This window comes from Sander vitreus, unplaced genomic scaffold, assembly GCF_031162955.1.
Source record: "Sander vitreus isolate 19-12246 unplaced genomic scaffold, sanVit1 ctg154_0, whole genome shotgun sequence".
NCBI classification, from domain to species: domain Eukaryota; kingdom Metazoa; phylum Chordata; class Actinopteri; order Perciformes; family Percidae; genus Sander; species Sander vitreus.
Window position 1 is genome coordinate 420,001 of NW_027595402.1, and position 15,000 is coordinate 435,000.

General features: G+C 43.8%; 1 protein-coding gene across 2 annotated transcripts in view; it reads left to right on the forward strand.

The window, feature by feature from the left end:
* The window catches only part of LOC144513222 (arfaptin-1-like), an 18,212-nt gene that overhangs the window by 2,524 nt on the left and 688 nt on the right, over positions 1-15,000 (forward strand). Inside the window, exons 2-8 of one of the 2 annotated variants that reach the window (XM_078244224.1) lie at positions 2,097-2,215; positions 6,267-6,363; positions 6,522-6,634; positions 7,896-8,117; positions 9,001-9,158; positions 10,041-10,215; positions 10,902-15,000. The exon at positions 10,902-15,000 is cut by the window's right edge and continues 688 nt beyond it. In XM_078244224.1, coding sequence (XP_078100350.1) covers positions 2,135-2,215; positions 6,267-6,363; positions 6,522-6,634; positions 7,896-8,117; positions 9,001-9,158; positions 10,041-10,215; positions 10,902-11,057 — 1,002 coding nt within the window. In that variant the 5' untranslated portion in view covers positions 2,097-2,134 and the 3' untranslated portion in view covers positions 11,058-15,000. The remainder of the gene's footprint in view (positions 1-2,096; positions 2,216-6,266; positions 6,364-6,521; positions 6,635-7,895; positions 8,118-9,000; positions 9,159-10,040; positions 10,216-10,901) is intronic. The other variant, XM_078244225.1, reaches the window with a different exon arrangement.

Below are 15,000 nucleotides of genomic sequence, written 5' to 3' on the forward strand. Positions count from 1 at the left end.
CCTACGTACTCTCCTTCAGTACTCTGTCTGGGTTTGCAGTATATTTTTGAATACATAAATACGCGTTGCAGCGAAGCACGTCGCTCGGCCGTGGCTTGGTGGCGTTGCATTTCCCCCCCGACTCGTTTCCTGGTTCTCCTTCTCCATCAACAACATGAGATCAAGGAGAGGGTTAACTTCTCCTGCTCCAGATTTCACCGTGGTCAGAAAGAACAGAGGAGACGCTTTGTTTCTCTCACTACGACTCTAGAGACGCTACTCGCTCTGAAGATAATCACACACGCACACACAGACGCACACGCACACCCACACGCACAAGCACACACACCCACACACACACCCACACACACAAAGACACACACCCACACGCACACACACACAAAGACACACACCCACACGCACAAGCACACACACCCACACACACACACACACAAAGACACACACCCACACACACACACACACACACACACACACACACACACACACACCCACACACACACACACACACAAAGACACACACCCACACGCACACACACACAAAGACACACACCCACACGCACAAGCACACACACAAGCACACACAGACACAAACACACACAAAGACACACACACACACACAAAGACACACACACACAAAGACACACACACAAAGACACACACCCACACGCACAAGCACACGCACAAGCACACACAGACACAAACACACACAAAGACACACACACACACACAAAGACACACACACACAAAGACACACACACACAAAGACACACACCCACACGCACAAGCACACACAGACACAAAGACACACACACACAAAGACACACACACAAGCACACACACAGACACACACACACAAAGACACACACCCAAACACACACACACACCCACACACACCCACGCACACCTACAAAAGCACACACGCACGCTCTCACACACACACCCACGCACACACGCGCGCTCACACACACACACACACATGCACACGCACACACACAAACGCACACACACACACACACACACACACAGACACACATGCTGGCTCGACGCACACACCAGCGCACAAGTATAAACATCAGGCCAGTTACGTAGGCTACGGCGAAAGCTCTGCGCGGAGCCTCCACAGAACCATGAAACGGCCGTAACTGTTAAGGCGTGTGTGCTCAGATGTGTGTTTCTTCCTTTTCACCACTAGATGTCGCTGTTTAACCACACGGACGTTACTCTCCAAAGAAACACACAACTAAGCAAGGCGGAGTCAAAATGTAAAAAAATAAAAGCATTTCAATTTAAACTTGTAATTTATTAAATAAAGAAGTTAAAGTTAACATCTGTCAAATGTATTCAGTATTAAATGTTGCACCAACATAAACGTGAACCACTGTCCAACGTGAATATTTTTCCACGTAAACTAAAAAAAGAAAATCAATACAGTATTGCTAAATAAAATATCACGATACACAAGTGTGATTTTTTTTTTTTTTTCTTCTTACACTCCTACTGACTTCTAACTAGTAGCCTGATTATGAGATTGTAACCAGATTTTTAAGCCATATTTATTTAATTTCCTGATATTTTGTTTGATTGTTCTATTTAAGTAATACTACATTTTTCACATTCTTTGGGACCAGGATAACTTATGCTTTGACTGAAATGTTATTTCACTATCTGACCTCTTCGTCTTATTTGTCTTCTGCAAGCCGTACCATATGAGCTGTTGTTTGTCATATTTGACATAACATCTGTCTATGAACATAATCTTTTAAATGGCTCAAACTATAACGGGGGAAATATTGTACGTTGTACTTCTCTACTTCTGACTCTCTGACAGCTTTAGCATGATTTGTTATATTTTATACAATATTGCTTATTAATAATTACAATTGACCTTTTATAACATTCATTACTTATGTGAAAACTGCTTCGATTCTATGGAAAAACGTCACATTTTCTTGAGGGAGGAACCGCCAGAACGCCTCGCCAAATACGTGCGCCCAAGTCTTCCCCAAACCTTGTGTCATTTTCTATTATCTCAAAGGGGGAAAAAAATCAAAACGCACGTTGTCGATTGATGTTTTTTTGGGGGGTTTTATCTACAGGAAGAAGTGGAAGAAGAGAAGCGGGAGGAGAGAAATAGATGATGGATGAGGTGAAGCCGAGAGGAGACGTCGTCATGGTGCCCGGAGGCGTCACAGAAGAGGAGAAGACTCCTCGGAGGGTGAGACGGCATGAAAACCTCTCTAGTTACTGATTCATAGCCTCGCATTGCCAGACCCTCCTCCACAGCGCTGCGGAGGAGGGTCTGGCTAGTCCGCACAGCATTCTGGGATGGGAGGAAAGCATGCTCTGGTTTACGGGCATTTCTTTAACCCTCCTGTTGTCCTTACAAACACTTTCTATATCAGAACTATGACAAAAGAACGATGAAAAAAGTGACAAATGTTGGAAAAAGCTACAAAAACACAGGAAAAAAAAACATCTTTTTTTTGTTGAAAAAGCGACAAAAAACGTGTAAACATTTTTACAAAAACATAATAAAAAAATAAAAAAAACTCAAAAAAAGTGAAAAAAAAAACAATTATTGGGGAAAAAGTGACATTTTTTTGAATAAAATCAACAGAAACGTCTACAAAAGTGTAGAAAAAGAACAAAATGTTGAAATTTCGACCCAGAAAAACACAAAGTTGCACGGTTGACGGGAAGACAACACAAGGGTTAAACCAATCACAGTCATCTTGGGCGACGCAAAGCTCCGACCTGCAGTAGAGCTGGGCGATATGGAGAAAATCAAATATCACGATATTTTTTACCAAATACCTCGATATCGATACCGCAACAATATTGTAGTATTAACTACTGGTGCTTTCACAAAATATTTACACAATGATATTTTTGATAAGTAATCATCAGTAATGTGGATATAATGACTACGTGGTTAAAGGTAAATAACAGAACAGTTACAACAGTCTGGTGAGTTCAGAAAATAACATCACTTTACTGTAATGCAGCCTTTAAAACCAGGAAAAGACGATACCGATTTCCTTTTTTCTAACCACTTTACAGCACACACAAATGTTTATTATATAATCTTTTCTTTAATAGAACATGTGTTGAACAGATGATGGATCACTATAGAATAGAACTATATAAATGACTCCTGTTGCGGGAAATCCACACACATCTAAAGAGCAACGTTGGAACCATTTCCTTCTTTTCACGTCCGATATCCAACTAAGAAAATGTGATTTGGGGTTTTTGGTGTCGTCCCTCCACGCCCTACTTCCTCCTTGCAGGTGTTGCATATTGCAAACGTGTTATCTTCTGCACACACGCTGAAGAATCTCCAAACAGCTGACATGTTGCAGGTTAATTCACAAGGTTCCCGACATGTTCAAGAATAGCGCCGACACGCGCTTCACACCGCGAGCGGGTACGCGCGACACACGGCGGAAAAGTTGAGAGAAAGGAAAACGAGACTGTGTGTGTGTGTGTGTGTGTGTGTGTGTGTGTGTGTGTGTGTGTGTGTGTGTGTGTGTGTGTGCGTCCTTGAGAACTGTAACTCGTATAACTTATGTTGTCAGTTAATTGTAGCGTTGTAGGCATGAAATCAGCGTATGTCAGACTGTGACACGTGAAAACCTCTATGGGTGCATCTCTACTTATGCCATATTACGATATCCAAAATCTAAGACGATATCTAGTCTCATATCACGATATTGATATAGTTAGATCGGGCCCAAAAAATCAAGCCTGAAAAAGAGGCACCTTTTGTTTACCTAGTTGTTTTCCCCTCAGCAGGGTAGCTGATGGCTGTTAACATTACAAACTAATCTCTCCTCCTTTTGACTGATGAGCCTGTTATCAGTCTGTTACACACGTATAAATCAGACGTGTGTTTGATGTGTTTGTTCCTCACAGATATTGCTCACACATTCACACGTTACGCAACCGGCTGAATAAAAGAAACAGGAACAGCATGCAGCTTGCACAATGGTATCAGCAAGTCGTCACGACAAGTAAGCAAAGCGGTGTGATGAACGGTGACAGTGATTGTTTGTTTCTCCGATAAGACGGCCGTTGTTGTGGTTAATAGTGACAGAGTGACGGCAGAAAACGGGAGCGGTCCCCTGCGTGCAGAGCAGCAATTAAGAGCTTTGTTTTACGTTAAACAGTTGAGATGTCCTCTTACTTTCATCATCATTTCCTGATTTCAGACTGATCTCAATAAGTTTGTATGCCATTTTGGCGTGTAATCAAGACGCATACTCGCTTTTTAGCGTGTTTATCAACGCCGTTTGGCCTCCATTGACTTACATTACCTTGCAATTGCGTGTCAATTTACGCCATAGCGAGTAGTATGAAAGCCCAAAAATCCGCATAGGGAGGTTAGTTGGGGGGGGGGGGGGGGTGGACGGGTCAAACAACACAGGACTTTCACCCAGGAGACGCGTGTCACGTTTCCTAAACCCAACCATCCGAAAAGCGATTATGTCTGCGTCTTGATAACACGCCAAAATGGCATACAAATTGGCGTGTCATATATACGCCACTTATTGAGATCAGTCTGCAACCCATCCGCTGTATACATCGTAGACATACACGCGGCTAGATGGAAATACGTACAGATAACACGCCACTTGGCTTTAGAAAGTGGCGTGTATGTTTACGCGAAATCATGATGTCACGTTGCTGATTTAATCACATGAATCCACAAGTATCTCAAATTGCAGTTCCTCTAACGGCCACTATATGTTGAGACGTCCCCTTTTTACGACGGAGCCGTTATCTCTGCTCTCTTCAAAGCCACCAGACTCCTTTGACAAAAACAGACATTTTACCTCGCAGAACACGGGAGTTGCTGCTCTAACGCTGCCTCTGTCGGTTAGTTAGTTTGTTAGTTTTGTTATTTCCTAACCCTTTTAAAAACCCCAAAGTCACACAATAACACAAACGTGTGGTGGCGGCTTCAGTTCCCCGCCGTAAAGCGGCACATTTTTGCTCTTTGCTGTTAAAATACTGGATACATAGTGAGTGTATGTGTGTGTGTGTCGTCACTACATGCTTGGCTGTCTATTCAATGTGACACAACAGCTTTGACCTAAAATTCCCTCCGGTCCGGTGAGCCCTCCATGTGTGCGTGTTCCTGAAAACCTGCACAACATTTGGTTGAAATGAGAACATGAAGGACGACCTCCAGTGTTGACATTTCTTGTTGTAATCTCTCCTAATTGTAGACGACAGGTGTGTGTGTGTGTGTGTGTGTGTGTGTGTGTGTGTGTGTGTGTGTTCATGCATCATGTAATTTCCTTTTTGTTTTCATGTAGCGCATTCATTTACAACAGTAAACAGTCAGTCAGTAGGTGTCCTACATCACTTTTTTATGGACACCCTGCAGCCAATCAGAATCGAGTATTCACCCAAACCATGGTATAAACATACATAACATACATACGCACACCTACACCCATACTCGCATGTATACACATAAATAAAAGGAAAGGACAAAAAGTATCCCGAATATTTGGGTATATAAAACAAAAGTCCAGTCACACATGAGGAAAACATTTACATGTGTCAAACTCAAGGCCCGCGGGCCAAATCCAGCCCCTCGCAAATTCTGATCCGGCCCGCATATCAATTTAGGTTCACAATCAATTTTGGCCCACCTAGTTGTGCGCCAAACCAAAAACATGGGAAACTGTTTTTCAACTTGCAATTACGTGACACTCACGTGAGACTCAGAAATCCCCCCAGAAGCAGAAGCAGAGAGTCTTCATATTCCGGCTGTGAAAGAGCTTGTTGTGAGTCAGCTGCGTGGTCGCCTGCTTAGAAAATGTAATCATTGTTTTGCTTGATTTGCTAAATTCTAGGACGGCTTTGGAACTCTTTTGCTGACTTTTTCAGGACTTTATGTCGACCAAACTGTGAGTGAGAAGACTATATGAGACATGCAATAATAGAGTCAAAGATATTTGACTTTTTCGATGAAATAAAAGCACGTTAATGACCTATACACGTCTGGCCCTGGATGGGATTCTCTTTCCCCAGTGTTGCCCTTTGTGAAACTGAGTTTGACACCCCTGATTTACTGCAACAGTTTGCATGCAAGTAAGTAAAGAGTGATGTTTTGAAGGAGTGCCAAGAAGTGACAGATCTCAGAGACCCAGGCAGGCTTTTCCCGTCTGAAGGGGCTTTAACTACAACCCAGCGAACTTTCTGTGGGCCTGGTTACAAAGGATCTGATCTTCTCCACCTGTGTTTTCTTACAGGATGCAAACATTTACTGCAACCACACCGACAACAGTCTCACTTCTGGTGCAGCTGAGGCCACGCCGGAGGCCGCCACGGAAATGGAGCAAACCAAAGGTACGTAAATGAAGAGAAAAGGAGTTCTTATGATCAGAAAGTGGTGCAACAAAAGCTATAGGAAATATTGAGATAAGCCGGGTGTAAAACTTATCAGACTCAATTCATGTCGCCATGATAAGTCTCCGTTGACCTTTGACCCCCCCACCCCACCCCAGACCTCCCAGTGACGCCGCAGAAACCAGGACCTGTGGTCGTCCAGGGCAACAACAAGAACCCAGCCAGTGAGAAGCTGGAGAGAGTCCGCAAGTGGAGCATCGCCACCTATAAGGTGAGAGGAATCGAGCTGTTCGTTGGTCAAAATTAGGGGGTGTCACGATTGTCGAAATCCACAATTCGATTTTCAATCTAAACTCTTTCTTTGCAACAACAGTTTGAGTTTCTCTGAGTTTACGAGGCACACTTGAATGCATAATTAGTTAAACGAGGTGCACATGAATGCACCATTAGTTAAACAAGGTGCACATGAATGCACCATTAGTTAAACGAGGTGCACTTGAATGCACAATTAGTTAAACGAGGTGCACATGAATGCACCATTAGTTAAACGAGATGCACATGAATGCACCATTAGTTAAACAAGGTGCACATGAATGCACCATGGAGTCCCGCCAGAGCCCAGATGCTTTACCTTCGTTGTTTGTTTCCATAACTCACTCACGGGGAAGGCAAAAGAAGCAGGAGGATTTTCCAGTTCTGTTGCTCTGTAAAGAGCAGCTGCAGGCTACCGCTAAGCTAACGTTATCCCGTGTCTTTAGCTTCATGCTTCCAACCGGTAAGCTACGCGATGTCCGTAGCGGTTTTTTTTCTTTGGATGTGCGCAAGTAGGCAGGGAGGGAGAAGAGAAGAAAAATACTTGCTGATCTTGCTTCTGATTTTGATATTCAAAGTCAAAAGCTAATTTTGATACATTTTTAATTTACAGATGTTTTTTTGTTATCTCTGACTCGTCTCGGACTCGTTGGTATTTAGACTCGAACTTGTCTCAGACTCGGCCGTTGGACTCGCTAAATATTCTAGTTGGTCTCGACCGAGTCCAGCACTATGTGCTTTTGTTCCAAAGTAACTTCCTCCTTTAAAACAAGCGCTTGTTCAGAAAACAGGTATTAGTTTAATTCAAAATCCAGCTAGAACTGGCGTTGACATTGGTTGCCTGGGATACGAATGGCTGCGTCTTATACCTCAGTCATCAGGCATCAATTTCTTAACTCGGTCTCGACTAGTCCTGGTCTTGGACTTAAAGGTGCTGTAGGTAGGATTGTGAAGATCCAGGACTTAGCCAAAAAATTTGAACGTCAACAACTTCTCAGCCCCTCCCCCCCTTTCTGCTAAAGCCCAAAACGGTCTCCTAAGCCCCTCCCCCCACAAGGGAGAATGAATGCGTGTGCATGAGCAGTGATTGACACGCAGTTAGACACCCCCGGCCCTGATTGGTGCATCTGAACAGTTAGACACCCCCCCGGCCCTGATTGGTGCATCTGAACAGTTAGACACCTAGTTGTCTGATGGATAACAACGCTGTCTCCCTGCAGTGCACCCGGCAGGCTCTGTCGGAGAAGCTCGGCCGAGGATCTCGTACGGTGGACCTGGACCTGGAGCCTCGCCTCGAGCTGCTCAAAGACGACCGACAACGCTACGACAACGTGACCAAGCTGGCCCAGACGCTCGCCAGTCAGCTTGCTCAGTTCTCAGTCACCCAGAAGACACTGGGGGACGCCTTCAGCGACCTCAGCGTCAAAACGCCAACACTGCATGTGAGTCTACTGCTGGATGTCAGCAGCCGTAAAACCCCGTATTCCTAGTTAATGTGATGCATTCGTTCATCTTTTCTTACCTTTTTCAGCCAATATAACCGAGGCTTAATAATTCCAAAAAATAAATACATTTCATAACTATAATATCTCTGCTGTTAACTCCAGTTTGTTTTGCAACGTTGTGCATTTAGTTTCATGACTTTCAACAAACAAAGAAAATACATTTTTATTTTTATTTTTCTTTAGGTTATTTGGGAGTTTTCCCTTTATTTGATAGTGACAGTGGATAGACAGGAAAGGGGGAGAGAAAGAGTGCGGACGACACGCAGCAAAGGGCCGCAGGTCGGATTCGAACCCAGGCCGCTGCAAAGGACTCACGGTCCTACATGGGGCGCACGCTCTTACTGGGTGAGCTAGAGGTCGCCCCAAAAAAAAATACAGTTTGGTCTGAACTGGGCTTAAGGGTTAGAGGCCTACCTTTGTCCTCAGCATCGACGCTAGCCAGCCCAGTCCTCTTCCCTCGTCAGCGTCAGTTTATTTGACATTTAAAACACGGACATAACATTGACACAGACTCTGTGGGGAAACGTCACGACAAATCAGAAAACACAATCCTCTTCAGCAGTCTCTTACCCACAACGGGTCCACCAACAGTCTCCTTCATTTCAGCGTTTGCAGACTCTATGACGTAGATAGGCCAACAGCTAGATAATGACGTGACATTCCTCCCCCTTTAGCACAGGTCTGCCGGCCTTTGGAGTCTCGCTGTGCTCAACAGTCTCAGGTGGAGATGGACGGGAACATAAACAGCTTCAGTAATTCAGGCAGCCATGATGGAAGTTGGTTGGTGTCAATCAATGAATGTGAACTCTCTTTCTGTCAGGTGGAGTTTGGTGTGAACGCAGAGGCTCAGAAGTTTCTGTCAAAGAGCGGCGAGACTCTGACGGTGGCCATTAACACCTTTACATCCGAAATGAACACTCTGGTCAACAAAACCATCGAGGACACTATGATCAACGCCAAGCAGTACGAGGCTGCCAGGTGAGAGAGACACTAATGTCTGCACCCACAGGAGCAGAAAACTAACCATTTCTGCCACAAGAAAGGTTGGGGTTTGAGTTAGGGACAACACAGAAAGGCATTCTGGGAACTGTAGGGAAATCACAAGCCGAAATTTAAGTCCCCATAACCATGGGAATGTTTCTTATTTCCATAATTTCCATCATATGGCATGAACGCAGCATGAAGGACCAACATGGCATCATGACTTTGCGTAAAAGTCATGATGCCATGTGCCGTTGTACGCATTTTCAGCTATCCGCGTGTATGTCTACGCTGTATACAGCGGACGTAAACATACACGCCACTTGGCGTGTTATCGCAAGAAGAAAACGATGGTTGAGTTTAGGAAACGTGACCCGCGGGACACGAGTCCTGTGTTGTTTGACCCATCCTCCAACCCAACCAACCTCCCTACGCAGCGATTCGCCCTTGCATACTATTCGCTACGGCGTCAATTCACACGCAATCGCAAGGTGACGTAACTCAATGGAGGCCAAACAGCGTTGATAAACACGCTAAAAAGTGAGTATGCGTCTTGAGAACACGCCAATAATGGCATACGAATTGGTGTGTCGTACATACGCCATTTCATGAGATCAGTCTGGCAGGACGTAAGTATTGTGGCGCTGCAGAGACGTCCCGGCCTACAAATCCTGTCCTACAGACTAAATCCTCACAAAAATCACACTATAATCATTTTAATTTCAGTATTTTATCAAGGAAAATGGGAATAATGACACAAAAATTATCATTCCCTCCAATACCGTGAAGCATATAGCAGTCGCAATATAAGTCAAAATAATCACAATTAGATATTTTCCTCATATCTTGCAGCCCTAGTGTAAACTTCTCTGATTTCAGGATGGAGTATGATGCGTACAGAGTGGACCTGGAGGAGCTGAACCTGGGGCCCCGGGACGCCATCACCCTGCCCAAACTGGAGCTGGCCCAGAAGGACTTCCAGAGCCAGAGGGAGCGATACCAGAGCGTCCGGGACGGCCTGTCCGTCAAAGTCAAACTGCTGCAGGAGAACAAGGTGAGACGGTTCAGATCACAGAGTGTGACTTAGGTACAGTTGTTTCTGTCACCATTTACTTTTAACGTAGTAGTAGTAGTCTCGCATTGCCAGCTCTATCTCCGCAGTACTGTGGGAGAAAGGTCTGGCTACACCACAGATGCATTCTGGGATAGGAGAAAAAAACACACATACTGTTGACACAATACAGTAACGTGAGCTATTTAAATCCGCTGATACATGGTTACACCTCATTAGCTCTCACCAGTGTATCTCCGTGTGTACTTCGTCCACAGCAATCCCACCAATCAGTCCCAAAACGTCCCAGTTAGAGGAAATGTCCTCAACATATTCTTTGTAAATCTTCACAATCATTCCCTGAAAGAGCCAAGCAGGTCTGCCTTGTTGCACAGTCCACAATTTTCTTCAAAACTTGATATTTTCAGCGTGCAGCTTGATGGCTCGAAGTTTGTTTTCAGAAGCAATTGATTTTGAGAACGGCAACACACAGAGAGCGAAAGAATGAGGGACAAAGCCATTTTCTGACATTTTATAGACCCAACAACTAATCGAGAAAAAAAGCGTAAGTTGCAGCCCTAGTTTTGTTGAAATATAATCCTTATCGCTGAGATATTGTACTTATCATGATACTAAATATTAATAAAATGATGGGTTGGACTTGACAAATCACTTTTTTTTCTCTGCAGGTTAAAGTCCTCCACAAGCAGCTGTGGCTGCTCCACAGCGCCGTCGCTGCTCACAGTTTATCGTGTCAAAACTTCCTGGAGCAGAACATGCTGCAGGCCGGCGAATGCCTCAACAACCCCAGCGTAGACGCCCCCTCCTGGCTGGAGGAAAGTTGACACAACCAAACAACAACCAAAATTGGCCACGTGAACGGAAGTTGGGTTCGAAGGATGTTTTGTAATAAATGGACTAGAAATGTTCTGATGCATGTGGATTTTGGGATAGTTAGGTAGGTAGGTAGGTAGTTTATTTATACCAAAGTGGAATGGGAGCTTTTGGGTTTGGGATGGATTTACAGCCTCTGGAAAGTGTTCGCTACAAATATGAGGAGTTAGATACAGCAGTTTACGGGGAAATTATTTGTTTTGGATGTTGAATGGGCTCCTTTAAAGGCTCGGAAAACGTGCAATTTTATCACTTTCCAGGTCTAAAAATGTGGTTCAAAAGTCTTAAAAAGCTTTGAAAAGGATGTATTTTATTTTGAATTCTTAGCATGATTATCTCTCCGTTTCTATACTATACATCCATTCACAGACGTACAGTACTTGTGACTTCTGACCTGTTTAACAGAGACGAACCCCCCCTGGTTTTCTTGCCTCTGTCTTATTGTGTTGGGGAGTAAATCCATAATCCTCTGTGAGGCACTAAGCCGTTCTTTGAACTTTAAAAAAAAATCCTCAGCCTCTGCAGTCAGAAACTCGCAGCAACTAAAAGTGCCTCAACACCGCTGCTGAAAAAACAGCTTCTCTTATTTCACAGAGACTGGTATGATGCACAACTCTGCACCGACTGGCTTCCTATTCGCTGTTCTGTTTGGACTCTTATTTAATCTTTTGTCTCCTTTTGGTCTTTTTTTTTAATTTTTTTATTTGGTAGCAGCTTCTCATTTTTAGCCGCCACTGACCATCACTTTTACTGGTCAGAATGATAAACGTTGCCTACTGCAGATCATATTTAGCTGTAGTTAATTAACATTAATGCCAGGCAAAAGCTTATACACTACCGGTCAAAGGTTTGGGGTCACTTAGACATTTCCATTCCACTCCATTACAGACAGAATACCAGCTGAGATCAGTTGAGTTGTTTTTTTTAATCAGGGCAGCAGTTTCCAGATATTACATTATGTGCTTACATAATTGCAAAAGGGTTCTCCAATGTTTTCTCAGTTAGTCTTTTAAAATGATATCAGATTAGTAAACAGAATGGGCCTTTGGAAACGTTGGATGAATGGTTGCTGATAATGGGCAATGTAGATATTGCATTAAAGATCAGCCACTTCTTTCTACAACAGTCGAGAACCCTAATCTGGAAACTGCTGCCCTGGTTAAAAAAACAATGCAACTGATCTCAGCTGGTATTCTGTCTATACTGGAGTGGAAATGTCTAAGTGACCCCAAACTTTTGACCGGTAGTGTATGTACGGAGCCCCTAAAGGGACTTGGAATTTCTTTTAAATACTTTCTTGAGCTCACGAGAAACCAATCTGAATACCAAAGAGTTGAGACTTAAATTTAGTTACAAACCAAAAAATGTCTTCAGTATGTTGACGATATTTCCTTGTTCGTTGGTTAAAAAAAGGTTGGTTGTAGCCAATCTTTTAGGCAGCATCCGTAGCCAAAGTTTTAGTGTTTTTTTTAAGGCCCTGACACCAACCCGATAATCGTCCGTCGGACAGTCTAGCGAGGTCGGTGACTCGAGTCTGTTCGGTGTGTTCCGTGCCGTCGTCCATCGGAGGAGCCGTCGTCATTTTGGCCAACCTGACTCGCTCGGTCGGAGGGCGGGCATTCGGACCCGGAAATAACCATCGGGATGAACGCCTCTCAAAATCTGACGAAAATCTTTTAAACTGACCTTTGTTGATCTGAAATGAAGACAGATTCAGCAGCTGCACGGCCTGTTTCTCGCTTAAAATGTTTTCAGAAACACATTTCGGTGAACTATTTTTGTAAAATATGAGCTCGTACTGTATTTCGAACAAGCCGGCATTACTATCGGCTGGAGAAGCCAGACCCACGTGACGCGTTCTTCATTTCCGATTTTAATTTTTTGTATTACGTCATGCGCAGAACGTACGCTCAAGTCGGCGTCGCTTCGGTGTGTTCCGAGGCACTTTTTGGACCTCGGGGAGCCGACTCATCAGTCAAACTGCCTTTTCTGCCGACTGTCGGGTTGGTGTGTCAGAGCCTTTACTCTATACTGTGAAGATTTGGACGGTTGATTGATGGCAACGTATCAACGTAACTTACCAGCTACAGATTTGGTTTCAACATCCTGAACAGACCAATAAGGAACCAAAACATGTTGCCATAGGTCGAGGAAGAAGAAGCCTCACTTTGTTGTTAAAGAGTGGCTGGTTGTTGTCAATCTATCAGGCAACGTTTCATCAGTAGCCAACGTTTTAGAGTTTATTTCTTGTCGGTCCAATCTAACAATGTGATATCATTAGTTTTTAAGAATCTTGTTCAGGTTTAAACGACAACCATGACTGAACTGAACATTTTTCATTCACTTCAACTAAAATAGCAGCCGTCCACAACCCGCAGGGAATAAAACTTCTCATTGTACTTCAGTCAGGCTCAACAACGTATTAAGAACTTGCTAACAAGTAAAATATTTCACTATACGTCGACGATGTCGCCTTGTTCGTTGGTTGTAGTAAATATTTAAGTTTGAGAGTTTATTTATTTTCTGTTGTGTAGAGATTTGGGTGGTTGATGGATGTCTTCCTGTAAACTTCCAGTTCAGACCAAAGATTCGCGACTAGACCCGTTGGTCTGCAGCTACGTGCAACGCGGCGGTCTGCAGCGTTCTGAAACTTGCCAGTTTACACCGATGCGATAAAATAGTGTATCATCTAGGGCTGCACGATATTAGGAAAATATCTAATTCCGATTATTTTGACTGATATTGCGATATGATTCACGATATTGGAGGGAATGATCATTTTTGTATCATTATTCTCATTTTCAGATTATAGCGTGATTGTTGCGAGGATCTAGCCTAGAAATCTAGACGCACCCTAGCAGCAACAAATGTAATTTGCAGCCAGGGTCGTCTAGCAACTCTCCGTTGGCTTGTGAGCTGGAAAAACCAAACTCTAGTCAGGCCAATCACATCGTGTATAGAGTCGGTGGGCGGGGCTTAAGGCTGCTGCTGCTGGGAACAGCGGTCTTCTGGAAGACTTGGAGTTCAGCTTTTCTTTGAGAAAAGAACCAAGAACGGCACTGAAGTCATTCTTAAGAAAGGAAGATGTGTTCAGAGTTTTGCCGACCGGATACGGCAAAAGTGTAATCTATCAACTAGCGTTGCTCTGATTGGTTGTAGCTCTATCCTATCGCGTGCAGAGGGAATTTGAAAGACAACCGTTGATCCCGCCCCTCGGATTGAGCCCAGCCAATGGGGAGTTCCCAGACCCAACATCTGGATGTGGGTCTGGCTGGTCACACTAGCGAGGATCTGTACCAAACAAAGATTTTGAGTCTGTAGGATATGATTTGTAGGCCGGGACGTCTCCGCAGCACTACAGTACTTTTATTTAAGAACGGTTTGAAACATATTTTGCCTTTAACAAATATTGCGCCCCCCTGTGATTTGGATTTAGTCCATATTGCGATTTCGATAAAATTGTGATTAATTGTGCAGCCCTAGTATCATCTCCATAACAATGTCTCTTTGTACTTCCGTTCTAACTTCCGAAATGCTTCTGACATTCCTCTTGAGCAGCCAAATGTTTGTCCGCCACATGAAAGGCTTTGTTTACATCTCAGTTACATACAGTCTCTTGACGTTTAAAACCAATAAATCCCTATTACACATTGTTACATTCGGTTCAGTTAAAAACTGAAGAATTGTGCTGCCTTTGTGTGTTTGTATCTTCAGATTGGGACCAAAACGTTGCAGGCTGTCCTGTTCATCTTGATAACCGTCCGGTGGTCAAAATAACAGAAACAACTTTTGATTTATGGTAAATTTTAAAGCAGTGTTGAATTCAGTCGCATCATAAAATGTTTCTGTTATTTTGTCCACCTGCCGAATGTCCTCGCACTCTTTGCACTCTAT